This window comes from Heteronotia binoei, chromosome 15, assembly GCF_032191835.1.
Source record: "Heteronotia binoei isolate CCM8104 ecotype False Entrance Well chromosome 15, APGP_CSIRO_Hbin_v1, whole genome shotgun sequence".
Lineage (NCBI taxonomy): Eukaryota > Metazoa > Chordata > Lepidosauria > Squamata > Gekkonidae > Heteronotia > Heteronotia binoei.
This window is the reverse complement of record NC_083237.1, coordinates 46,079,837-46,106,098: the sequence shown is the minus strand read 5'-3', so window position 1 is coordinate 46,106,098 and position 26,262 is coordinate 46,079,837. Positions and strand designations below refer to the sequence as shown.

Genomic DNA, 26,262 nt, shown 5'->3' with positions numbered 1-26,262 from the left:
ATAAAAGACATATCTATGAACCACAAAGGCACACCAACCAAATGTAACAGGACCATGTCCTCCTGATACATATCGTCACCATGTTGTGTTACCAAGAGCATACAAGGTTAAGGAGTTATAATTCCTGTGTATACTGCAGCCAACATATTTTCAAGCACATGTGCATGCTTGGTGCAATCAAGTAACTCTTGATTTATGGCAACCCTGTGAATTAAGAACATAAGAGAAGCTATGTTGGATCAGGCCAATGGCCCATCCAGTCCAACACTGTCAGACAGTGGCAAAAAAAATCCATGTGTCATCAAGAGGTCCACTAGTGGGGCCAGGACACTAGAAGCCCACCCACTGTTGCTCCCCCCAAGCACCAAGAATACTTAGCATCAGTGCCCCAGACAGAGAGTTCTGTGGCTAATAGCCACTGATGGACCTCCACTCCATATGTTTATCCAGTCCTCTCTTAAAGCCATCTATGCTTGTAGCTACCGCCACCTCCTGTAGCAGTGAATTCCTAATCACCCTTTGGGTGAAGAAGTACTTCCTTTTATCCATTTTATGGACCTCCAAAATGTGCTGTCGTTGACAGCCTTGCTCAGGTCTTGCAAACTGAGGGCTGTGGCTTCCTTTGCTGAGCCAATCCATCTCATGTTGGGTCTTCCTCTTTTCCAGCTTCCTTTGACTTTTCTTAGGATTATTGTCTTTTCCAGTGACACTTGTTTTGTCATAATGTGACCAAAGTATGATAGACTCAGTTTAGTCATTTGACCTTTAGAGATAATTCAGTGTTGATCTAGAACCCACTTATTTATGTGTGCTTTAGCGATCTGTAGTGCCCTTAAAATTCTCTTCGAACATCACATTTCAAACGAATCCGTTTTCTTCCTGTCATCTTTCTTTACTGTCTGGCATTCATAGCCATATATAGTAATGGTGAATTACACAGTAAGAGTTATCTTGGTCTTGGTCTCTAGTGACGCTTCCAAACGTGATTAATTTTGTCCACAATTAATATGCTGTAATGAGTATGATAATAATTACTCAGTGTTATAAAGTTTAACTGATTCTTCAAACGTGCCATTAGAACTACTGTGTGAGTTCATGAGAGTGTTTCTGCCCAAATAGCTCATTTGTTTCCTACATATCTTTATTTTCTATTTCCAACATTTTATTTTGTCATACCTTACAGATAATCTAAAAACTAAGATTTATGCGCTAAGGTCACACAGGGCGAAGCAGACTGCAGCTGTCTCCAATGCTGGGCACCTTTGCAATTTTATTTGTAGACAAGCATTTTTACTTTTAAATGTCACAAATGTCTCGATTTTATATACTAATTAAGTTACAGATGATGTATTTATAGCATCGAAGCAAAGAAATAAGGTTTATTTTGCTAATTATAGCATATGCTTTTAATTTTTTTCCCCAACTGCTATTTTTTAAACATCAAAAAACACCAGGGTTTTTTTTTGTCATGACGACATCATTTCCAGCAGTTGTTTATCTCTAGTCCCTGCACGCCTCCAGTTTAAAGAGAGGCAGGGTTGCCAGCCTCCAGGTGAGGACTGGCGATTTCCCACTTTTACAACTGATCTCCAGCTGGCAGAGGTTAGCTTTTATAGAGAAAATGGCTGCTTTGAAGGGTAGACTCTAGGGCATTGTACCCTGCTGAGGGCCCTCCCCTTCCCATACCCCACCCTCTCCTGGCTCCACCCCCAAGGTCTCCAGGTATTTTCAATACAGACCTGGCAAGGGCAATCCTAAAGAGAGGCCTGGGAAAGTTATGGACTTGGCCCTCTTGGGTTTTGTTTGTTTGTTTTGCTTTGATTTGGCCATCAGTCACAGCTGACTTCTGGCAACCTGGGAGGGGTTTCAAGGCAAGAGACAGAGGTGGTTGGTCATCGCCTGCCTCTGTTTGGCGACCCTGGTATTACTTAGTGGTCTCCCATCCAAGTACTAGCCAGGGCCGACCCTGTTTAACTTTGAAGAGCTGGCTAGCGTAGGCTCTCTGGGGCAGCCTTGGGGATCTTTAATTCTACAGATCGAAGGGGAAGGCCCCAAACCTGGAACAGCAGCCCCTGCCACTCACCGCATTTGAAAAGCCAACCAGAAACGAGGACTAGCCTGGGAGATGGTTCCAGTCTTCACTCAAGGGGGCCAGAGACCACTTATGGTCGCGCCCCGGAAGCAACGGCGCTTAGCACGTGTTTTAGACGGCCCCCACCGAGGCGCAGAACAAAAATAATCCCACGGCTGCCTCGGCCTCCTCCTTCCTCTCTTTGCAGAACAGCTTCGCTTCCCTCCTGAGTCGCCCTGCTCCCCAGTGTGTCCATGTAAGGACAGGACACGTTGTGTGCTCCCACGTGCACCCCCCAACTCTGCAGCCACCCAGCCTCGCCTCGCCGCTTCTCTCCCACACCTGATTAGCAAAGCCGAAGCCACGACCGCTTTTCTCTACCGAGCTATGCGGGGAGATAAGGCTTATCACGCAGCCGGCGCCTGCAGCTTCCCTCCCCTTCGGAGGACCCCCCCCCCCCCCCGCGCGCCAGGCGTCTGCGCGCTTTTGCCTGGAACACTTTTCCCCCAATAAGTTTGCACAAGGCGCTGAGCTCTCCCGCCCCGTCCCGTGCAGGGGAATGCAAAGCCAGTGGGTGGGAACCATACCTCTTTGGCATACTGCTGCTTCTTAGGTGAACAGCTTTTCCTTCGGGTCCAACAGCACCTAGAGACGGACAAGAGTTTCTAGGAGCTGCCCAGGGAGTCAAAGCGATGCGTGGTACCTTGGCATCTTTTAGTAGCAACCTTTATATTAACATCCCTGCTCCCACCTTCTAGATCAGGGGTGGCCAACGGTAGCTCTCCAGATGTTTTTTGCCTACAACTCCCATCAGCCCCAGCCATTGGCCATGCTGGCTGGGGCTGATGGGAGTTGTAGGCAAAAAACTTCTAGAGCGCTACCGTTGGCCACCCCTGTTCTAGATCAAATGAAATCTCCATTTCTACACCTGCCCAAGGAAAGGGAGCTTTGAGTCTCCAAAGCTTACATCCTGAAACTCTTGGTTGGCTTCTAAGGTGTGACCAGGGCTGGATTAACAAATAGGTCAAGTAGGGACCAGCCTATGGGCCCCCATGCTTTTAGGGGGGCACGGCTGGCTTTCCCTCCTGGTTTTCCCTGGTTGTTAATTTTTGTTTTGTGTAATAAAATTGGTTTATTAAAATTGTTGTTTGATAAAAATTAAAAACATATCAGAAGATAATTTGCAAGGGTGGCCCCGAGATTTTGACTGCCTAGGGGCCTCCACAGGGTTTCATCCATCAACTCGAATCTAAGTTTTACTGCAGATCCACATGGGCTGCCCGCCGAAACTGACTTGCGTGAAGGATTTCCTGCTATCAGATCAGGAAGAATAGCCCCTAGAACAGGGATGTGAAACATCTGGCCCAGGGGCCAAATCAGGCCCCGGGGGGGGGCTCCTATCAAGCTCCCCAGCAACTGGCTTCTTTCTCCCTCTCTCTTGCTTCCTTCTGTGTAACAGCTTGCTTTTTAAGGCTTGCTCAATCACACAGGAGCTACAGAGCAAACCCTCTATTTTCTCCATTGATTGACGTTCCTTCCTTGGTGAGGAAGGGGGAGGGAGAGAGAGCCTGCTTTGCCAGACTATCATAATCGCGCAGCAGAGCTACTGAGCCAAGTCTCTCTTCCTTCTATTGGCTGAGGCTCCTTTCCCTCCTGGTCCCCTGGGAAAAGAAGGAAAGAGCCAGAGCTTCCTTTTGCCCAGTTCCCTGGATCCCATGGGAGAAATACAAAGAAAGCACCTTTAAGACCAATGAGTGCAAATGTTTTAAACATGTTTTACGTTTTTTTTAAAAAAAAAATCTATAATTGTGTTTGTCTGTGTCCTTTATAAAGTTTATGTCTCCGCTATCTAATCTTAAATAGGTACACGTATGGCCCGGCCCAACAAGGTCTCATTTATGTCAGATCCGGTCCTCATAACAAATGAGTTTGACATCCCTGCCCTAGAATCAGAGTTGGAAGGGACCTCCAGGGTCATCTAGTCCAACCCCCTGTAACAATGTAGGAAATTCAGAAATACATCCCCTCCCTACACACACACAGTGACCCCTGCTCCATGCCTAGAAGATGACAAAAACCCTTCAGGATCCCTGGCCAGACTGGCCTGGAGAAAAATTGCTGCCTGACCCTAAAGTGGCAATCAGCATTTCCCTGAGCATGTAAGAGAAACTACTCTGCTGACTTTCTGTCTGTAGAAAGTTCTTAGAGCCAAGAAACATCTGAAATGTCATTTCCCCATCACGCCTGTCTACAACATCTGAGACCCCAGCTGACTACATCAGTATTTAGCAGATTATCAACACACACAGGGAATCAATGCTTTTTCATTTGCTTTTAATAAAAGGTTCCAATAGTCATATAGCCCAGGCTAGCCTTCAGCTCATCAGATCTCAGAAGCTAAGCAGGGTCAGCCCTGGCCAGTGTTTGGATGAGAGACCTCTAGGGAATACCACCAGGGCTGTGACATGAAGGCAGGCAATGGCAAACCACCTCTGTTAATCTCTTGCTTTCAAAATCTTACAGTGTCACAAGTCGCTTTCCACCACCACCACTCATATATGAGGTTGTTCCAGTTTTGACCAATTCCCCATGCCCTCTGCAGATCACCACTAGACTGTTTCTGAGGGCCTGCTCTGGCTGAGGATCAGGACTTGGGAGAGCCCCCCCCAAAAAAGGTGCCAGTACTCAGTATGGGTGAGTGCCAACCCCAAAAAGGCCCTGCTTGTAATCTATGCAAATACTTGCCTTGCTTCCGCCCAAGTCACTCACAGCAGAGTGGAGACTGTGTTCAGCGGCACCTGCCTGCCCATTTACACTGAGAGGCACACATCTGCATCAACCCCATCTGCAAAGCTTGAAAGCATCAATATTTGGCCTATCAGATGCTTGAAACAGAAAAGCTGACGCACAGCATTGCCTAAAAATTTGGTGTGCAACAGGTGCTGCAACACTCCTCCCAGCTTGTCCCATAGGTATTTCAACTGCAGCATAACATACAGAGGATGTTGCTCCTGTGATTCTTTGAATTAGCAATACAGACCATTTGCACATAAGGTGCTTATACGTGGGTTTCTCCATCTCTCTTCTGTGCCTGACCCTTATGCCTTCCTGGTGGGAACAGTTAACCTGGTGTACCTCCTTTTCTTCTTCCTTCAAATCCCCCACTTTAGTCTTTCGTGGAGCCTTTGGATGAATCCCATCATCCCCATCTCCAACCTAAAGAATGCCATTTTACAGAGCCGGATCTAGGGGGGGAGCAGAGGGGGCACTTGGGTATGAAGTCCATTCTATGGGCCTATAAGATAGAATGGGCCCATAAGGGGGCATCATTTTTTAATTTTGCCTCCCCTCAAAAAACATGTAGATCCGGTCCTGCCATTTTATAGTCCAGGAGAGGTTCATGCTTCAACAAAAATAGCCCCAATACTCCATTTTAATAATAATAATAATAATAATAATAATAATAATAATAATAATAATAATAATAATAATAATAAATGATTTATAGGCACTAGTAATACCAGTAGTACTTGGAGAGGAGCTGTGGCTCAGTGGTATAGCATCTGCTTAGTGTGCAGAAGGTCCCAACCCAGGTTCAACCCCTGACATGTAATGTGAAAGTCATCTATCTGGGACACTGGAGAGCTGCTGCCAGCCTGAGTAGGCAATACTGACCTTGATGGACCAAGCTATAAGGCATGGACCAAGCTATCAGTATTAGGCAGCTTCATGTGTCTACTTTAACCCTGATCACAAGCTATATGGCAAGGTTAGATAAAGATAGCACCAATCGGCTGTTTGGAGAGAAGGTGGGGGGATGATTAAGCTCAGGGGTGGCCAAACTGTGGCTCAGGAGCCACATGCAGCTCTTTCACACATATTGTGTTGCTCCCAGAGGTCAAAGAGGAACTTAATGCAGGCTTACTGTCAAGTACATGCACTTCACATTGGGACCTCATTCAGCCTCTTAGCACTGACCAGGTAGGTGACTATTTCGGCCATGTGTGAAGCAGGGAAGGAGGGGGAAATAGGCAAGCTTGCAAGCTCTTCTCCTCCACCACAGTCCAGAGACCTGGAGCCAGGAAAGGAAGTGCAGGAGCCAAGTGAGACACTGAAAGGAGGGATGGAATTAAAGAGGGCGGTGCAGGGTTCCCCCTTAGTTTCTACTAACCTTGGTGTCAAGGCAAATAGAGATGCATAATGATGCAAATGGTGGTCAGTGATCTATATGGTATGTGTGTGTGTTTCCTTCTCTCACTGGTGCCAAAAAATAATTCCCTAACCTTTCCCTATGCTGATCTAATGGGGACTGTATTCCCAGCTTTTGAGGGATTTTTTACGTCTCTTTTTAATATGGTTGTGTTGCAAAGTGCATATATATGTATTTTATCTTTCTGTGCAAAGAAAGTATTAAGAATTTGAATAAAGACATGTGTGTAATATTTGTTCCTGTCTTGTAGCTCTCAAACATCTGACATTTATTCTATGTGGTTCTTATGCTAAGCAAATTTGGCCACCGCTGATTTAGCTTTTCTCCAAACAGCCACTGCTGTTTTATTGATGCAGGAAGCAGGCACTAGGCAGGCTTTGAAACTGGATCCAGGGAAGTTCCCCCACCCCTTCTGCACAATTTGTGCTTTTACAACCAGCCAGCAATATATGTGCAGAAAGCTTCTTTCTGGATTTCACAGAAATAAGAAAATTGTTCATGAAGCCTAGAGATTATGTGAATTAAAAAGCCTTCCCCCCCCCACACACACACACTTTTTGAACTAGAAAGAGCTGTTATGCGTGGCCGTTACAGTTGTGAGCTCTAAAAGATTGAGACGCAAAAACATTCGTTCTCACTGTCACTAGCAAAAGCATGCATAGAAAGCCAATATAATAAATAAAATAACAAGATGACTGTAGGCAATCATTTTGGCAGACCAATTCCAATGCACAGAACCTTCCCTGTGGGGGGAAAAAATCTCTTTCTCCCTTCCTCCTATGCGTCACACCCTTCCCCCACAAATCCTGATAAATCCTTTGGCATGCCTCTATCTCTCACCTCTTATCTCTCCTGTCCCCTGCTTTTCTCACATGCACACATACCACAAGTAGGGATGCCAAACTTCCAGGTGGGGCCTGGAGATCTCCCAGAATCATAATTGACCTCCAGATGACAGAGATTAGTTCCTCTGGAGAAAATGGCTGCCTTGGAAGGTGGACCTGCTGAGGTCCCGCCTTTCCCCAAATCCTGCCTTCCTTGAATGTACCCCCAAAATCCACAGGGATGTCCCAACCTGGAGTTGGGAACCCCTACCATAAGATTGGCTGGAAACTGTACTTTGGATATAGATACTCAGAAACACTAGAGTTTGATGAGGCACATTCCCACATGAGGTAAACCAGTTATTATTCTGGCTTTGCTTAGGTTACAACAGCTCATATGCTGTCCCAGGAGGAAAAGGAAGGGGAAACCCCATCGCCACTACAACTTTTCTCACTCTTCCACTCAGCCAGTCATAGGCTGTAGCTATCCTTGCAAAAAACCATTGGGCATCCTGAGGGCAGCTTGTGACCAAAGCAGCTTCTTTGCAGTTCCTCTCAGAGCATGAGGTGGGTGATAACCAATGTTCCCTCTATGTTGCAGAGAGAGTCTTGTGAGCAAAAATTCTACTTTGTGAGCTACTAGCATGAAAGTTGTGAGCTACTGCATAAATTAGTGTGCTCTGGGGTCATTCTTCCTGTGCTACGACAAAAATGTGTGAGCGGGAGGCTAAAAATCTGTGAGCTAGCTCACACTAACTCAGCTTAGAGGGAACACTGGGGATAACCACAGTCCTTCAAAGAAAGCACAAGGGACATCAACCCAATAAAACCCAGCCACTTCTGAGGAAACATGCATAAGACTGTACTGTACTTAGGGTTGCCAAGTCCAATTCAAGAAATATATGGGGACTTTGCAGGTGGAGCCAGGGGACTTTGTGGGTGGAGCCGGGAGCAAGGTTGTGACAAACATTTAAAGGGACTGGACACCTTTTAAATGCCTTCCCTCGATTGGAAATAATAAAAGATAGGGGCACCTTTTTTTGGACCTCATAGAATTGGAACCCCTGATCCAATCTTTTTGAAATGTTGAGGGTATTGTGAGGAGAGGCACTGGATGCTATGCTGCAAATTTGGTGCCTCTACCTCAAAAAACAGCTCCCCCAGAGCCCCAGATACTCACAGATCAATTTTCTATTATATCTTATTGGAATCGGTCTCCATAAGGAATAATGCAGTATCCACCACATTTCTCCCCTCCCTGCCCACTTTCTGATGACGCTGAAATGGGGGGAGGGACTCCAAATCGGGGGATCCCCTGCCCTACCTGGGGATTGGCAGCCCTAGCTGTACCTGTGTAGTTTTGGCTGCTTCCATGTGGTAATTTTTAAGGGTTACCAATTCTGAGTTGGGAACTACCTGAAGATTTAGGGGATAGAGGCTGAGGTAGATGGGATTTAGGGAGGGGAGGGCCCTCACTGCTATATAATTCAAAAGAGCTTGCCATTTGATGCTGCCACTTTCTCCAGAGGAAGTGATCCCTGCCATCTGGAGATAATTCTGGGAGATCCCCAGGCATCACTTGGAAGATGGCAACTCTCTGGTTCTTCATCTCAAAGGAGAAACTGCAGCATCCATCTGGATGCTGCTTCTGTGGCCTATGCTGAGAGGAAAAGGAGGTAAGCTCAGCCTTCAAAATGGAGGCACCACACACTGGGTTAGGCATATTCATGAAGGATAGGTCCAGCAGTGGCTACTAGCCCTAGTGACAAAACCTCCATATTCAGAGGCAGTCAGCCTTTGAATCCCAGAGCCAGGAGTCAACATCAGGGGAAGGCCTCAAATCTATGCCCTACTCTTGGCTGACCAGAGGAACTGCATGAGACAGGATGCTAGACTAGATGGACCACTGGCCTGATCTAGAAGGGCACTTCTTATATTCTTAATCCCCCCCTCCTTTTTACTCCTCCTGCCATTTAAAGGGCTCTGTTCCTTTCCCAGCAGAACCACACTGTAGCATTATAGTGAAGCAGGAGAAGGAATAGGGTTGCCAAGTCCAATTTAAGAAATATCTGGGGACTTTGGGGGTGGAGCCAGGAGACATTAGAGGTGGCGCCAAGATCAAGGCTGTGACAAGCATAATTGAACTCCAAAGGGAATTCTGGCCATCACATTTAAAGGGACGGCACACCTTTTCAATGCCTTCCTTCCATAGGAAATAATGAAGGATAGGGGCACCTTCTTTTGGGGCTCATAGAATTGGACCCCCTGGTCCAATCTTTTTGAAACTTGGGGGGTATTTTGAGGAGAGGCACTAGATGCTATACTGAAAATTTGGTGCATCTACCTCAAACAACAGCTCCCCCAGAGCCCCAGATACCTGCGGATCAATTCTCCATTATTTTCTATGGGAATAAATCTCCCTAGGGAATAATAGAGTTCCCAGCAGACATTTCCCTCCCCTCCCCCTGCTTTCTGACGACCCTGAAGCGGGGGGAGGGCCTCCAAACCGGGGGATCCCCTGCCCCCACCTGGGGATTGGCAACCCTAAGAAGGGAGGTTCCCATGCCACAGAAAGATGCCAGAATCATTGTCTGCATCTGCTGCATTTTAGCACACATGCAGCGGTCAAAAGGGGGAGGAGTGGGGCAGTCGTTCCCAGCCAGTTTGCTGCTGCCGCCATGGTGGGGGTACATTTTTGTGGCCCCTCATGTGAAAGCCGCCTTTGTCTCCTTTTTCCACCTCTTCAGTTTTGGCTCCCTCCTTCCCACCTGATGCATGCTGTTTGTAGCAAGGCTTAACTGATATCCAAGGGGACATTATTTATTGTAAAAGTCCGACCCCTATTAAATAAGCAGCACTGAAGAATCTGCAGCGGCTTGTGTTCCCTGACTTCTGCTAAATGTTTTTCCCTTTGAGAACAAATATCCTGGAAATAGATTGAATTGTGCAAAATAAGTTGTCAGGGTAAAGGCTGCTGGGGCTGCGGGGTGTGACTTTCAGGCAGATTCGGGCCTCGGCACAAGCTCCGAGTCCTCCCTAAGGAAGGCAGCTGCGATCTCACTCTTGGTCTTAGCAATGCGTCAAGAGTGTGCAGACATATGTCAAGTCAGCCCGCAGTGGCTGCGTCAGCTTGTTGTCTGAACAGCTGCCTACACTGCTTCCTTCCTTATACCCCCTTGTCCCTCCCTTTGGCTCCTTCTCCTGGTTGCGGTCTCCATGACTTGTCCTTTGTCTCACCCTCAGAAGGGCTTCAGTTTCGTGATTCCTTGGGGCCAAGCAACACACAATTTATTTATGTATTGGAGCATTTTTGTCTCCCTGAAGGCACCCTGAGGCAGCTGACAGAAAATTTCAAACAAAGCCATTTAAACAAGGAAAACGCAAATTCTCTGGGTGGTTCTGAGTCTGCTTAGCTGCCTCCCACAGTGACAAGCCCCAGAGTACTTTGGGTCTTGTCTTTCGTCCTACATCTCTGGCCTCACTCATCCCACAAGGAGAGAAGAACAAACTTGGCCCAGATAGAACTCAGCTCATGCTAACTGGCTACTCATAAGCCAGCAAGATCTTCCTCTCATCTTTCCTTGGCAATATATTGTCAGCTCTCCACAAATTTTAAAAACTGCACAGAGATGGCCTTAGCCCTTTCCCCTCAGGCAGTTTCCCCACTCAAAAAGCAACACCTCCTCTCCTGAAGCTGCATATTCCTCTCTGCCCTGGGGGTGGGGGTGGGGAATGATACATGAATCTCTTCCAGGCTTTTTTTCCCCACAATGAAAATGTCATGAGAAAACAGTCCAGAACTCTGCCTCTCCTTTAGGGTGTCCCTTATGCTTCGTCCCTCCTGCCCTTCACAGCCCTTCCTAAAGTGTGCAGCATTCACTTTATCCAAGAGGGTCAGTTCAGTATAAGAGTAGGGTTGCCAAGTCCAATTCAAGAAATATCTGGGGACTTTGGGGGTGGAGCCAGGAGACTTTGGGGGTGGAGCCAGGAGACATTGGGGGCGGAGCCAGAAGCAAGGGTGTGACAAGCATAATTGAACTCCAAAGGGAATTCTGGCCATCACATTTAAAGGGACAGCACACCTTTTAGAATGCCTTCCTTCCATAGAAAATAATGAAGGATAGGGGCACCTTCTTTTGGGGCTCATAGAATTGGACCCCCTAGTCCAATCCTTTTGAAACTTGGGAGGTATTTTGGGGAGAGGCACTAGATGCTATACAGAAAATTTGGCACATCTACCTCAAAAAACAGCCCCTCCAGAGCCCCTGACACCCGTGGGTCAATTCCCCATCATTCCCTATGGGAATCGTTCCTGGAGGTGCATAATAGCTGTGGGGGTGGAGCTTCCCCCGCTGGCCAGCTGGCTGGGGGAGGGGGGAAGCCTGTAAACCAGGGAATCCCCCGCTGGGACCTGGGGATTGGGAAGCCTATATAAGAGAGGGGTGGGGCAAAGCACCCCTGGCCTCCCCTTAAGGGTTAAAGTGAACAGCAAGGGGGCTGGTCCATCCTACAGGTGCTACTAATTGGTCTCTTGGCCCACACTGTTCTTATCATCTTCAAGGCCAGTTAGGTGGAAGTGTGGTAATTAGCTACCCAGAGAATCTGTGGTCCATGTGATGGGAGGGGGAGAAAAGGGAGTGATGAGGTGATTTTTCCAGAAGCTTCTCTTGAAAATGTGTTCTGACTGGATGTCATCCTCAGTCACCTAATGTTACTATAACACATAGCCCAAAAACTATAACTGAGCTAAGGCTCCAAAGAAGAGAGGCCTGGTGCACTCAAGGCCTGAACTATGACCTGCTGGAATTTCAGTTTCTAGCAACGTAGAGAAAGCCTGAGCTTTGGCCTTTGACTTTTGAATTTAAAGCTTGAGCCATCTAACACAAGTTCAAACAGTATTATATAGTTGAGCCAGTTTTCCTGCTGCATGATTTTAGGCTAATGAGTTGACTATAGAATAAATTTTCATATTGATAGAAATGGAAATAAATATCCTAAATAATTTTTAAAAATGAAACAGCAGTCTGGTTACTTGTGTGCAACCGCCCCAGGGTTCAGGCTTGGACTCCTTGACAAGAGGGACCTGTGTTCAAACCCTCCCTCACACTCGGGTTGCCAGCCCCCAAGTCCCCTGTTTTGGGGGGGGGGTTGGCCTGCTGCCAGCCACTTGGCTGGTGGGGAAAACCCTACTCCCAAACAGTGATGCCATCATGTGATGTCCTGCTCACTCCCAGAACAGCCTCCAAATTTCCCCACAACAACAAAGAGGGGACCCAGCAACCCTGCCACACACACGCACACACTACAGTAACATTAATACAGTCACTTTTTTCACAGGGTTGGGAAGACCAAAGTGAGGAGGGAAGAGTCAGGGTCACCAATCTGGGCTCTTGAGAAGAAGGGAGGGATATGAAAAATGTAATTGGTAGCTTTCAGTAGCCAGGGCTGGCATTAGCATACCCTGAGATAAAGCAGTAATGAGGGGTATATTAATTACATTGAATAATAAAGACAAAAGAGCAAGAGAAGAAAGGCTGTCAGCACTGCAAAATGAAATAGATAAAAAAGAAAAGGACTTAAAAAAAAGACCAGGGAAGAAAAAATTAATAAAAGAAATTACGATATTACAATCCCAAGTTAAACATTTGCTGAATAAAGAATTAGAATGGAATTTAAAAAATTTGAAACAGAAATCGTTTGAAAGTGCAAACAAACCTGGTAAATACCTGGCCTGGCAATTAAAAAAAAGGAAAGAAAATAAGACTATAAATAAAATCATGGCAAATGGGAAAACAGTAGTGGATCAAGAAGGAATTAAAAGAGAATTCTTTAAATACTATGCAAATTTATTCAAGGGTGTGAATGTAAGTAAAGAAAAAGTGGAAGAGTATCTACGAAACATTCAGGTGGCACCTTTGACGGAACATATGAAAAAGATATTAAATGACCCAATAGAGAAAATTGAAATAGAAGCAGCAATAAAAGCAATGCAAGAGGGTAAAGCTCCAGGGCCAGATGGATTCACGTCAAAATTTTACAAATCTCTCAAGGATGAATTAACACCCAAACTGTTGAAGTTGTTAAACACGATAAGAGAAGAAGGGAAAATCCCAAAGACCTGGAGGGAAGCTGTAATCTCTCTGATTCCTAAGGAAGATAAAGATAGCACAAACGTAAAAAACTATAGACCAATCTCATTGTTGAATAATGACTATAAGATCTATACAAGAATTTTAGCAGAGCGACTGAAACAATACCTGACCAACTTTATAAACAAAGACCAAGCGGGATTTCTTCCTAAAAGACAAATAAGGGACAATGTAAGAGCTGTTATTAATGTTGTGGAATACTATGAAAAGCACCCGGAAAAAGAAGTGGCCTTATTTTTTGTTGACGCAGAGAAAGCCTTCGACAACTTAAATTGGGACTTTATGTTTGCGGTAATGGAAAAAATTAATTTAGGGGAACAATTTATAAAAATGACAAGAGCAATATATACAGATCAGCATGCAAAATTGTGTATAAATGCAGACCTTACCAAAGAATTGAAAGTGAGTAAAGGAACAAGGCAAGGATGCCCGCTATCACCATTGTTGTTTATAATGACTCTTGAAATTTTGTTACAACAAATTCAAAAAGATGAAAAAATAGAAGGTCTAAAAATTAGAAGATTCTCTTATAAATATAAAGCTTTTGCAGATGATATAGTGTTCATAATGGAGAATCCGGTTCAAGTGTCACCACTGCTGTTAGCTAAGATAAAAGAATACGGAGAACTAGCAGGATTATACATAAATAAGGAGAAATCGAAATTCCTCTGTAAAAACATGCAACCAAATAAAACAAACGAACTACAAAAGGTGACAGGTTGTGAAGTCACAACCAAAGTTAGGTACCTTGGAATAGAGATAACAATGAAGAACATTGATTTATACAAAAACAATTATGAAAAACTGTGGTGTAAGATGGACAAAGATTTGATGAAATGGAATAAACTCAACTTGTCCTTACTGGGCAGGATAGCTGCAATCAAAATGAATATTTTGCCAAGGATAATGTATTTGTTTCAAACCATCCCGATTGTAAAAGAAGCAAAACAATTCAACAAATGGCAAAGGAAAATCTCTGATTTCATTTGGGCCGGAAAGAAACCAAGGATAAAGATGAAGATCTTAACGGATGCCAAAGAGAGAGGAGGTTTTCAACTTCCCGATCTAAGACTATACCACGATGCAGTTTGTTTGACATGGATAAAAGATTGGATAATGCTGTTAGATAAAAAACCTTTGTGGTTAGAAGCTCACGGAAATAGATTCGGCTGGCATGCATACATGTACTATGGGAAGAATAAAATGGATGGTTTTTTCTCTCACCACTATGTCAGAAATACATTACTAAATACTTGGATAAAATACAAGAAATACGGGGACGAGAGAAAACCATTATGGATAGTGCCAGCAGAAGTAATAAAAATAACAGCTGATTCTGAAGAAAAAAGAGAAATGTCATATAACCAACTGCTTAAGATTCAAGGAGACAAAATTGAATTAAAAACCTCAGAAGAGCTAAATAACAATTATGATTGGTTTCAAATGCAACAAATTAAAAGTTTGATGGAAAATGACATAAAATCAGAGGGGATTAGACGAGAACAAACAGAACTGGAAAGAGTCCTGTTAGGTGACAATGAAAAATTGATATCAAAAGTATATAAGTTATTATTGAAATGGTCTACAGAAGAAGAAGTAGTAAAGTCTCAAATGGTCAAATGGGCAATTAATGTGAATAGAGAAATACAAATGGAAACATGGGAGCACCTCTGGAAGAACTCAATGAAGATATCAACTTGTCAAAGCATTAAGGAGAACTGTTTTAAAATGATGTATAGGTGGTATATGACTCCGAAAAAATTGGCTAAGATAAGTAAGAAAATGTCGGATAGATGTTGGAAATGTAAAAAACATGAAGGTTCTTTCTTCCATATGTGGTGGACATGTGAAAGAGCGAAAGAATTCTGGAAGATGATACAACAAGAAATCACCAAAATTTTGGGCTATGATTTTAAGAAAATTGCAGAGACGTTTTTACTTGGATTACAATTAGAAAAATACCCAAAAGAAGACAGGACTTTAATTTGGTACCTGTTATCAGCTGCTAGGACTTTGTACGCGCAGCTTTGGAAGCAAGAAAAAATACCAGAGAAATGGGAATGGACCATGAAAGTTTTATCGTGGTGTGAAATGGACAAATTAACCAGAACACTAAGAGACTATGATTTAGAGATATTCAAAAGGGAGTGGAGAAAATTTAAAGGATATATGGAGAAAACTTGGAAAGTAAAGAAATATTGGACATTTTTTTAGTTGTAAGAATATATATACGGAACTTTGAGCAATCAGAAGTGCCTTTAGTATGGATTTGAACTTATAACCTCGGGGAAGTCAACATTGGAGGGAGGGGGGATGGAAATGTCATATGGGTTAATGTGAAAAAAAAAGAAAAAATTAAGAAATAGATAAGCTTTGTAACCATATGCTACCAATAAATTGTTTAAAACAACAAAGAGGGGACCCAGCAACCCTGCCACACACACGCACACACTACAGTAACATTAATACAGTCACTTTTTTCACAGGGTTGGGAAGACCAAAGTGAGGAGGGAAGAGTCAGGGTCACCAATCTGGGCTCTTGAGAAGAAGGGAGGGATATGAAAAATGTAATTGGTAGCTTTCAGTAGCCAGGGCTGGCATTAGCATACCCTGAGATGAGGCAGTTGCCATGGCCCAGGACTTTTGGTGGGGCCCACTGACACTGATGCTCATCCACACACCTCCCCTCTCATCTCTCTGTACCCCTGCTCCCAACTTTGAGGGAGGGCATGTAGCTGGTGTACAGAGGTGGTGCTCCTGCTGGCAATGGCACCCAGCTGCATCGAGGAGGAGAAGAAGAAGAATTGGATTTGTACCCTGCTCTTCACTCAGAGCAGTTTATAATCTCCTTCCCCTTCCCCTCTCAGCCCCACCCTGTGAGGTAGGTGGGGCTGAGAGAGATCTGAGAGAACAGTTCTGAGAAAACTAGCTGGCCTAAGGCTACCCAGCTGGCTGCATGTGGAGGAGTGGAGAATCAAACCTAGTTCTCCAGATTAGAGTCCACCACTCTTAACCACTACACCAAACTGATTCTCTAAGGGCCCTGTTGGCAGGCTGATGGGGGCCCCTGGACAATATCTCCCTGCTCCCACTCCTCCCCCCCTCAAAAAAAAAAGAATGCTAGAACTGGTCCTGTAGCTACACTGCCGCTCAGCTGTTCACGCTCTTGTTCTTCAGTTCCTTACCCTATTTCACACCTTGTGGCAGGAACAATCTCACATATTTGTAGCTGCCAGGTCCCCCCTGGCCACTGGCAGGGGATGTGGGGTAGGGGGTTGCCAGATGCAGGTTGTGAAATTCTTGGAGATTTGAGAATGGAGCCTGGGGAAGACAGGGACCTCAGTGGGGTGCAATGCCACATAATCCATTCTCTAGAGCATCCATTTTCTCCCAGAACTGATTTCTGAAGTATCGAGATGAGCTGTAATTCTGGGGGATCCCCAGGTTCCACTTAGAGGCTGGCATCCTTAGGTAGCCCTTGTTGTGTGGCAATTGGTGCCCAGGAGTGTCAACAATGAAAATTTTACATTGACCACATGGCTCAAAGTATCAATATGGTGGCCTTGTTACATTAAGACATGATGCTGTTTCTAGAAATTACTTTCCATGGTGTCTTCCCCATTCCCAAGTCTTCCTAACAGGCCAGGAACTCAGTTTGTCCTTTCCGCAGCTTATCGAGAGGAGGGTTTCTCCGGCTGTCAAGCTGTAATGAGGCATGTTGTCTTGGGCTGCTTTCGAAGGGCCCTCAGCTATCATTCATAGCCACTCTCATCAGCCGCTGGGAAACCAGTCCCATCAAATAAATAAATAAGTCGACGAAATCGCCCTGCAGCTGTTAGAGCACACAACGTCACATTGGGTTAGGAGACAACCCGCACCATCATTTTGCAAAGGAACCGGAATTGACATCTTAGTTAATAAAGATGACATAGCCAAACAGTGACCTAAGCGGGAGAACACATGTCTGATTCGATAGAGGTCGGCCAGGCGTGTGGGCGCTTTTTGTGCCAGAGAAATACAGAGAGACAGACCAGAGCATTCGGTTATGTCCAGACCAGCTTATTTTTCCCCCTCTCATCAAATGCCTCTTGCTTCCGTTTGGTTGGACATCTCAGGCTCTATCTCCCATCCCAGCTATTGTTCTTCCCTTCCCGCCTTCATTAGCCATTTTCTTCTTCTTAATCCTGTAAAACCAATTCCGCTCATATCTACTGTAGGCACCTTGCTAATTTCTTCAGCTAATTACCGCAAATATATGCAGCAGCGATTCCTGCAATGGCAGCAACACTTTTTCTCCCACAGTAACCACAATCCGAAGAATTGCTGTGGGCTACGCTGATGTTTCTCCATGTGATCCTTTCCCCCAGGGACAGGTGGGAGGGATTGTGTGGAGAAAGAGAAAGAAGGAGAGAGCAAAGGGGGGGGGGGGAGCTTGCATGTGTGAACTGGAATTCATATCACTTGCACATATGTGATAGATTTAGAGATCGCTCAGAGAAATTTTTAAGAAGAACACCACCATTCTCAAGAGCCTCACGGAGCACAGAAAGTGGCCCACTGGAATACTTGTCCTAAAATTGATGTGTCTTTTGAGAAATAACCGTCATCCTTCATGAATTTGCAGCTGCCTAACAATGGCAAATGCTGTCTACAGGAATGTTGGTGGCATGTTTACTCAGAAGTAAGGTCCTCTGAATTCAGTAACACATCTCCCTGATAAAACTTTACTCACCGTAGCTGAGCATTGGCAAGCATGCACATATATCCAGAGAGAGACCCATTTACATGTTGACTTGTAGAGATTTTAGAGACTGACAACTCAGAACATTCTCCCACATAACTGGGCTTCAACAAACAGGAATATAATACAGAAATGGTTAGTTCCAGCCTGTAATTGTCTTGTAAGTAAGGGGATGATGAAGAAGATATTGGATTTGTATCCCACCCTTCACTCTGAATCTCAGTCTCAGAGCAGCTCACAATCTCCTTTACTTTCCTCCCTCACAACAGACACCCTGTGAGGTGGGTGGGGCTGAAAGAGCTCTGTAAATTAAAAAGGTGCCATTTCAAGGACAACTCTGGGAGAGCTATGGCTGACCCAAGGCTAATCCAGCAGCTGTAAGTGGAGGAGAGGGGAATCAAACCCGGTTCTCCCAGATAAGAGTCCACACACTTAACCACTACACCAAACTGGATGAAATAGGTTGCAGGTTGTTGTATTGGTTCACAGAGAAATCTGAAAAACCATGTAGTCATGTAACCAGGGCTTTTTTTCTGGAAAAAGAGGTGCCAGAACTCTCAAGAGGAAGATGAAGAAGAAACACACAAGTACCCCCCATGAACTTTTAAACATTTTTTGAGAATTTTGTTTCCACAAAGAGGTTCCAGAACTGCATTTCACTGCATTCCCCCAGGGAAAAATCCCTGCACATAACCCCTTTTTATTAGGCCCAACCCAACTATCACAATAATGTGATATTTTACAGCGCGTGAAAATTTTGTTGTTTTGTGTGGCATTCTCTTAGTGATCCATCCTTCTTGTCCTATGATTTAACTGTTGTTTTTATGTCTTTGCCAGGTCTGTGTTGGGAAATACCTAGAGACTTTGGGGGTGGATCTGGGAGTGGCCAGGGTTAGGGGGAGGGGAGGGGCCTCAGCATAGTACAATGCCCTAGAGTCCACCCCTCAAAGCAGCCATTTTCTCCAGGAGAGCTGATCTCTGCCAGGTGGAGATCAGTTGTAAAAATGGGAGATCTCCAGGCCCCACTTGGAGGCTGGCAACTCTGCATTGTATAGATTTTAATTTTTTAGTTATTTGTTTTTTGATTGGTTTTAGTGGTTTTAAAATTTGATTTGATATGTATGTTTTAGTGCTAGCCACCTTGGCGGCCCTTGTAAGGGCAGAAAGGTAGGATATAAGTTTTGTAAATTAAAAATAATATATAAATAACACTCAAGTTTTTGAGTTCTCCAGAACTGCCTATCAGGTAGGACGAATTTGCACTCCTTGGAAACTGCAAGATCTGTTCATTACTTACTGGGATTTTCTCCTTTCTGTTTATCTTTAGTCAAGACAGACACCAGAAGGCGAATTCCTGCCACTAGACCAATGTGAATTAGATGTTGGATTCGGAACCGGAGCAGACCAACTGTTCCTCGTTTCTCCTCTTACTATCTGTCACGAGATCAATGAGAAAAGTCCTTTCTTTGCCCTCTCACAAAGATCCCTCCGGAGTGAGCAGTTTGAAATCGTCGTCATCCTTGAGGGGATTGTCGAAACAACAGGTAGAAATCTTGAACCCAGTATTTTTCCCCAGCAATGCATTTTACATGAGAAAGAAGCTCCATTTCCCTCTTTTTCTTGAAAAACCTGCCTCAGATTTTGAAGGCCAAACTGGGGCTTTTTTTTAAAGGCAAGGGGAATGCTCTTGACACTTAGAGTTGCCAGATCCATTACGGCTGTCGGTGGGGGATGGGGGAGTAGGTTTGCCAGATCCAGGTTGGGAAAATCCTGAATATTTTTGGGAAGGAGACTGGGGAGGACAGGGACTTCAGTGGGGTACAATACAATGGAGTCTACTCTCCAAAGCATCCATTTTCTCCAGGGGAACTGATCTCTGTAGTCTGGAGATAAGCTTTAATTCTTGGAGATCCCCAGATCCCACCTGAAGGCTGGTATCCCTATCATCACATGGTCAGAAGCACTGTTTTTCTGACAGTATTTCACATGTGCAAGGGCCGTGCCATGTACTCGAAGTAGACTTCCTCTTGTATTGAGTCCTGATACCTGCTACCTGCAATTCAGGTTAGCAACTCCCATTCTAGTCAGGTCCAGAGAAATTAAGATGATCAATGAAGGGGGTCATAGTGCCCAAATGGCAATTGCAGCTGCTAATTCAACAGGAAGTACCTCACATCAAGTACTTCCTCTTGCAGAAACTCCAAAGCATTTTAATCCAAAATGGGAGATAATGGGTCTCAGAAAAGTTGTGGCTCTCAGGCAATCCTAATGTAGGCCCTGGTGTCTCTTATAGAACTAAGGAGCTCTTTGAAATATACTCCGCAGTGATAGTCACGATTCCAGAACAGTCTGTTTTAGTTTTCTGACACTCCCCAAGACAAAGTTCTAGAAGCTTGTCAATTCCATGAGAACTTAACGGGAACCCTGCTGGATCTGACCAGTGCTCCATCTAGTCCAGCATTCTATTTCACACAGTGGCCACATCCAGTGGCAGAGAATTCCATAATTTATTTTCTTGTTGAGCAAAGAACTTCCTTTTGCCCATTCTGAATCTATTGCTGAGTTCTAGTGTTGTGGGAGAGAAGCAGCTAGTTGACCACTGTGTAAAATTCTTTTTGAGGAGAAGAATTTTCTCTATCCACTTTCTCCACCTCTTGCATAGTTTTATAAGCCTGTATTGTGTCTCCTTTGGAGTTACCTTTTTTTCTCAAAAGCAAAAAGGCCCAGACTGTTCAGTCTTTCCTGTAGGGTTTTCATGACAAGCAATGTTCAGAGGTGATTCACCATTGCCTGTCTCTGCATGGCAACCCTAGACTTCCTTGGGGGTCTCTCACCCAAACACTAACCACAGGGAGCCTCTTACACCAAAAACCAGTTTACATTTGCGACGCAAAAGCCGCGGGACTTTGCGGCTCTTCCGGGTTCTGCGGAGCAATTGGTGCGAAATCCGCGCAGACGCTGCGCGGTGAAGAGGGACGTCGCTCCGGAGTAAGGTCAGTGCGAAAACACCCATAGCTAAATAACATCCAATTAAGCCCATTGTTCCTGTTAAAGAAACAAGGTTCTTTTTTCCCAGGCAGCTGGCAACCCTATGTCCTGTCTCAACAGTTTAGAAGAAATTTGTGATTATTCAGCTGTGAGGGCAAGGTTTTCAGCACATGCTCAGAAGAATCCTTTACTGACAATTACTATGATACTTTGCAACCTAAGCCTAGCCTGTCCAGTTCTCTTTAGGATAACCAATCTGTTGCTTTTGAACCCAGTTCATCACTGCAGTATTACTGGCTCAGCAGCTTATGGTCTGATTGAATGACTCCTCCCTTCATAGGCCAATACACGAGAGAGAGACAGAGAGAGAGAGAGAGACAGAGACAGAGAGAGAGAGAGACAGAGAGAGAGAGGTGGGCTCTTTACAGTTTCTCTGGCCTGCCAATCAGACTTTCTCCTAATGCTAAGAACAGAGAGAGTGTTGTTATTTCCACAGTATTAGCAAGCCCCAAATCTTCCTAGTTTTTGCTACAGGAATGCAAACTGCAAATGTGCTTTAAAAAAAATTAGAATTCAGGTCAGATTTTGTGCTGGTGGGGAAAGCTTGCAATCTGTTTAACGCTTGCCAATTACCGGGTATTTTAGCTGTCCATTTGGTATTTATGCCTCAGGTTTGGTAGCAGATATTTTGTGGAATAAGCTAGGGAGCTTGAGCCTGGGTGTTTAAAAAGAACTCTGTAGCAGCCCTCTGTGCGTGCTGTCTATCTGTCTGTCTATCTCTGTCTCTCTGTCTCTCACACGCACACATGCACTAAGACATCAATCTGCCAAGCCTTGAGAAAAAATGTCCTATCCCTTTAGAGGCTTCATGTGCAGAAATCGGCAGCTGAAGCTTTTTATGGCTTGGAGGTAAATAACATCACCTGTTAAATAACATCTTAAGCCTCTGTTAAAGGGACATTATCCCTCTTCCCCTAGGGTAGCCAAAAAGGGGAGAGAATGCCTTGTCCCTTTAAAAGAGGCTGAAGGTAAGAAATGGGTAGATGAGGCTCTTCATGGCATGGAGGTAAATCACATAACCTGAGAATTAATATCCCATGCCCTGGCTAGTATTTGGATGGGAGATCTCCAAGGAATACCAGGGTTGTGACACAGAGGCAAGCAATGGCAAACCACCTCTGAATGTCTATTGCCTTGGAAATCTTACAGGGTCACCAGGGTTTTTTTTTTTTAGCAGGAACGCACAGGAACACAGTTCCAGCTGGCTTGGTGTCTGGGGGTGTGGCCTAATGTGCAAATTAGTTCCTGCTGGGCTTTTTCTACAAAAAAGCCCTGTGTGAAACAATAGCAATGTCAGAGGTGTGGCCAAATGTGCAAATGAGTTCCTGCTGGGCTTTTTCTACAAAAAAGCCCAGAGGGTTACCATAAATTGGCTGCAACTTGACAGCACAAGAAAAATAGAACAACCACCACAAAGTCCCTATTAAAGGAACAGGACATTATTTCTCCAGGCAGCTGGTGATCCTACTTTTGCCACCACCACCAGTCTTCACTCCTGGCATTCCAGAATCTCCTATGGTCCACCTCTGGGCAGCCCCAAACTTCTAACTTGAGAAAAACCAACTTCTGTCTGTCTGCTGGCTGGCAGTTCCTACACATTACTGCTCTACTAATACCCTTCTTTTCAGACAACGTGCTCCACCCTCCCCCTGCCCTAAACCCCCAAGCAGGCGAAACCCCTGCAAGTAGGTCACCCTAATTGTGGCAATAGCGGAGGATCCCCGTTCCTCAGTGGTTTTTAGCTCAGAGGCCGATTTGCTTCGCAGCCAAGGAGAGATTAATGGGAAGATTAATTATGTGACTTTCCCCCTCTGGTGCCATGTTAACGAACCTTTATGCAATGTTGGGAATAAGAATATTTTTCTAAAAATCCAACCAGCTCTCATCTGCAGTTGTGCAAAATGAATAGAGCCTAATGCTTATAGGAGACAAGAGTAATAGCACTGCACGTATTACTCCGGGACTTAATCTAAGTCAGGCTTTGCAAACCTGAGGCCTCAGCCCCAGCAACTGCTTTCAAGTTCTGCAGTCTCCCAGTGCAGCTGCTCTTTGCACTTGTTTTTAAGAACTAGAGCTTTTAAGATTAGGTATGAAGAATCCTGAGAGACTGAAATGCTCTCCCACTGACTTCTCATATGGTTCCCATGTTTGATCTCCAATTTGTGTCTGTTTAAAGGACTTCCCTTGTCCTTTAAAGCATTTTGCTGGCAAGGAACTGCCTGTACCATATTCATGGGCATGCACAAGGTTTTATGTAAGGGCTCAGCTTTTGAAAGGTTTTGCTGGCAGGTGATTGCTAAATTATTTTAGTGGCTGTGCTTATTGTTGCACTATAAGGGCTTATTTTGCCCATGAAGGTTTTGCTGGCAAGTGGTTTCAGTGCATGTGCTTTTTGACTTATGCAAGGACTGGATTTTTCTGTTGCTGCCAAGCTTGGCTGCCAAGTGATGGCTATGTGACCTTAGTGGAAATACTTAGAATAGATCAATTTTATTGCATTGGGCCAATGGCCGTTACAAGAGGTTGACACTAAAAAATTGTATACAATACAGTACTGTAATGCTGAGTTAAAATCCTATAAAATTTTCATTTTTGAATTTGTTTCTTAAGAGAAAAGAATGACTCCCATAAGCAACCGACTTATGCTGACACCAGCATGGCCTGAATTTTCTTTGAAACTAAAACAAAAGGGTAAATTGATATGAGACCTCTGGTTCTTTGTCTGCAAGCAGGAATATGACTTGTTCCATCACAGTGCTAAAGCCTAAATTGGCCAAGATTGTTCCTAAAATTTTCTTCCTTGGAGCAGAATAAAGTGGACTGGCCAGCAGAAAATGAAGCAGGTCTTCAGGATCTGGACCTCCACATACCCAGAGGCATTTGGCAACTAGTATTTGAGTATAATGACCATGCATGGCTGTTTGCATTGTTTGGAGATGAATAGATGTGAAAGTTGAGCATAATTTTAAAAAGGAGATCTTGGACAGCTATTGTGCTCTGAAATAATCTAGTTTAATACATTTATACCAGGGTGGCCAAACTTGCTTAACATAAGAGCCACATAGAATAAATGTCAGAAGTGGGAGGGAGGGAGGGAGGGAGGGAGGGAGGGAGGAGATAGGGACAGGGGAGGGAGATGTGGAAAGAAAGCAACTTGAACTTTAAATGCATTCTTCAAGCTGCTGGTTTGCTTAGCTTGGAGAAGTGATTTAAAGAGAGAAATGCCTTCTCCCAGCCAGCTGATGGGTCAGTGGGGAATTCAAGAACCACATAATATGTGTGGAAGAGCCACATCTGGCTCCTGAGCCAGAGTATGTCCACTCCAATTTATACCAAGGTGAAAATTTGGCTCCCAGTATAACTTGCCTGTCTAAAGCAGCATACTTAAAATCATACCATAAGGACTGATGGCTTTGCTTGGCAAGTAATGGCTAGGTGACATTAGTGGCCATGCAGGTGAGAAAGCAATATGGCAACATGTTTGATATTATTAGGTCTGGTGAGATTTAAGCCCTGACCTGGATAGCCCAGGCCAGCCTGATCTCATCAGATCTCAGAAGCTAAGCAGGGACGACCCTGACTAGTATTTGGATGGATGACGAAGGAATGCCAGCGTTGTGACGTGGAGGCAGGCAATGGCAAACCACCTCTGAACATCTCTTGCCTTGAAAACCCCATGGGGTTGCCATAAGCCATCTGTGACTTCGTGACAGAGCTGTTATTTATTTCATTTTGATCCTATCCTTTCTCCTAGCACTTTACATAGCTGCACTCTCCCCACATTTCATCCTCATAACATATCTGTGAGGATGAGAAAGAGAGACTGAGAAAGAGAGGCTGGCCTGAGCAGGTCTCCTGAGATTCATGGCTGAGTGGGGATTTGAACATGTTCTAACACTTTAGACAATGCACCACACCAGTTCTTCTGGGGGAGTGAATTTATAATAAATACCATCCACATCCAAATGTTAGAGACAGTGTGTATTTTTCAGGGGGCAAAGAGACATCTATACTCTTTATCTAGATCCTGAGGGAAAAAATCCACAACGAAAGGTGAAAGTCTGAGCCATCAAGAAGTACAATTGTACATAAGGAGGCATTACAGTTCTTCACTCTCATAATGGAAATGTCTTTAAAAATTTAATACAGGCTGAAAATATTCTTAATATCATTTTCTGTTTAAATTTTCAGAGATAAAAGTGTGTAGCAACACAAAAAGTAGACAGCGTTGTGGTTTCAGGCTGCCTGGTGCCTTTATTCTCAGATTTGAGATAGCAGGGTTCTCCAGCTATGGTTCCTCAGTGGGGACCATACAAAGAGAGAACTTCAGTTATTCCCACAATGATTCAGGAAAGAGCAGTGGGTCAGTGATAGTTCATAATTTTGCATACACAGGATCCCGGGTCTCCAGTTACAGTTCAGGATTCCCCAATTTTGTTGAGCCTCATGGGCACTTTTGGAATTCTGAGAACAGTTAATGGGCACCATCACAAAAGGGCTGCCAGGGGAAGGGTACTGACTCAATCACAAAATGGCTGCTGGGGAAGCTGGTGCCAATCACATAGTGTTGGGAAGTCCCAAGCCAAGCATTGTCCTATCAAAGAAGCTTACAGGTGTTCTCTGAAAACACAAAGGAGATGCCTCCTGGGATCTTCTGAAGCACTTCATGGTCCAATAAGATCAAAGAAGCTAGGATTGGCTCTTTGTTTTGAAAACAAGATTAGTAGAAGGAAGAAGAGGGTAAGTTAAATGATCTCCAAGCCTGTCTCACCCTGAGACCCTGGAGACCTGCTCCTAGTCAAGAGTAGACCACAATGAGACAGATGAAATGGCAGTCTGACAAGGTGACTTCCTATATTCATCCCTGCTATTCAAAGCAGTTTCTGGGGCAGTCCTGGATCGAGCTGAGTCCTGAGCCTCCAGGAGAGATCTTTCCCTACCCATCTGCTGCCATGTTGACCCTTGGGTCCATTTGTGAGCAATGTTGTTTAACTTCACATTGTTCAGAATCTTCATGCTGAATGTTACAGTAAGGAAGGGGTTAATGAAGCATGCATAAGCAAATCTAGTTAAATCAATAAATATTGCTAGGAGACTGACTGTCACCAGATGGAGCAACAAGTCATCCATTACACCCTTACAGAGAGCAGGGCTGAGGTTTGAGCACTGTCCTCTTCTAAAAATAGCCAGCCCTGCCGGGAAGCAAGTGGTTTTGCCAT

General features: G+C 44.6%; 1 protein-coding gene across 1 annotated transcript in view; it reads left to right on the top strand.

Annotated features, from left to right (window-relative positions):
* Positions 1-26,262, top strand: part of LOC132584010 (G protein-activated inward rectifier potassium channel 1-like) — a 42,214-nt gene that overhangs the window by 12,144 nt on the left and 3,808 nt on the right. The window contains exon 2 of the mRNA XM_060255778.1: positions 19,323-19,539. Coding sequence (XP_060111761.1) covers positions 19,323-19,539 — 217 coding nt within the window. The remainder of the gene's footprint in view (positions 1-19,322; positions 19,540-26,262) is intronic.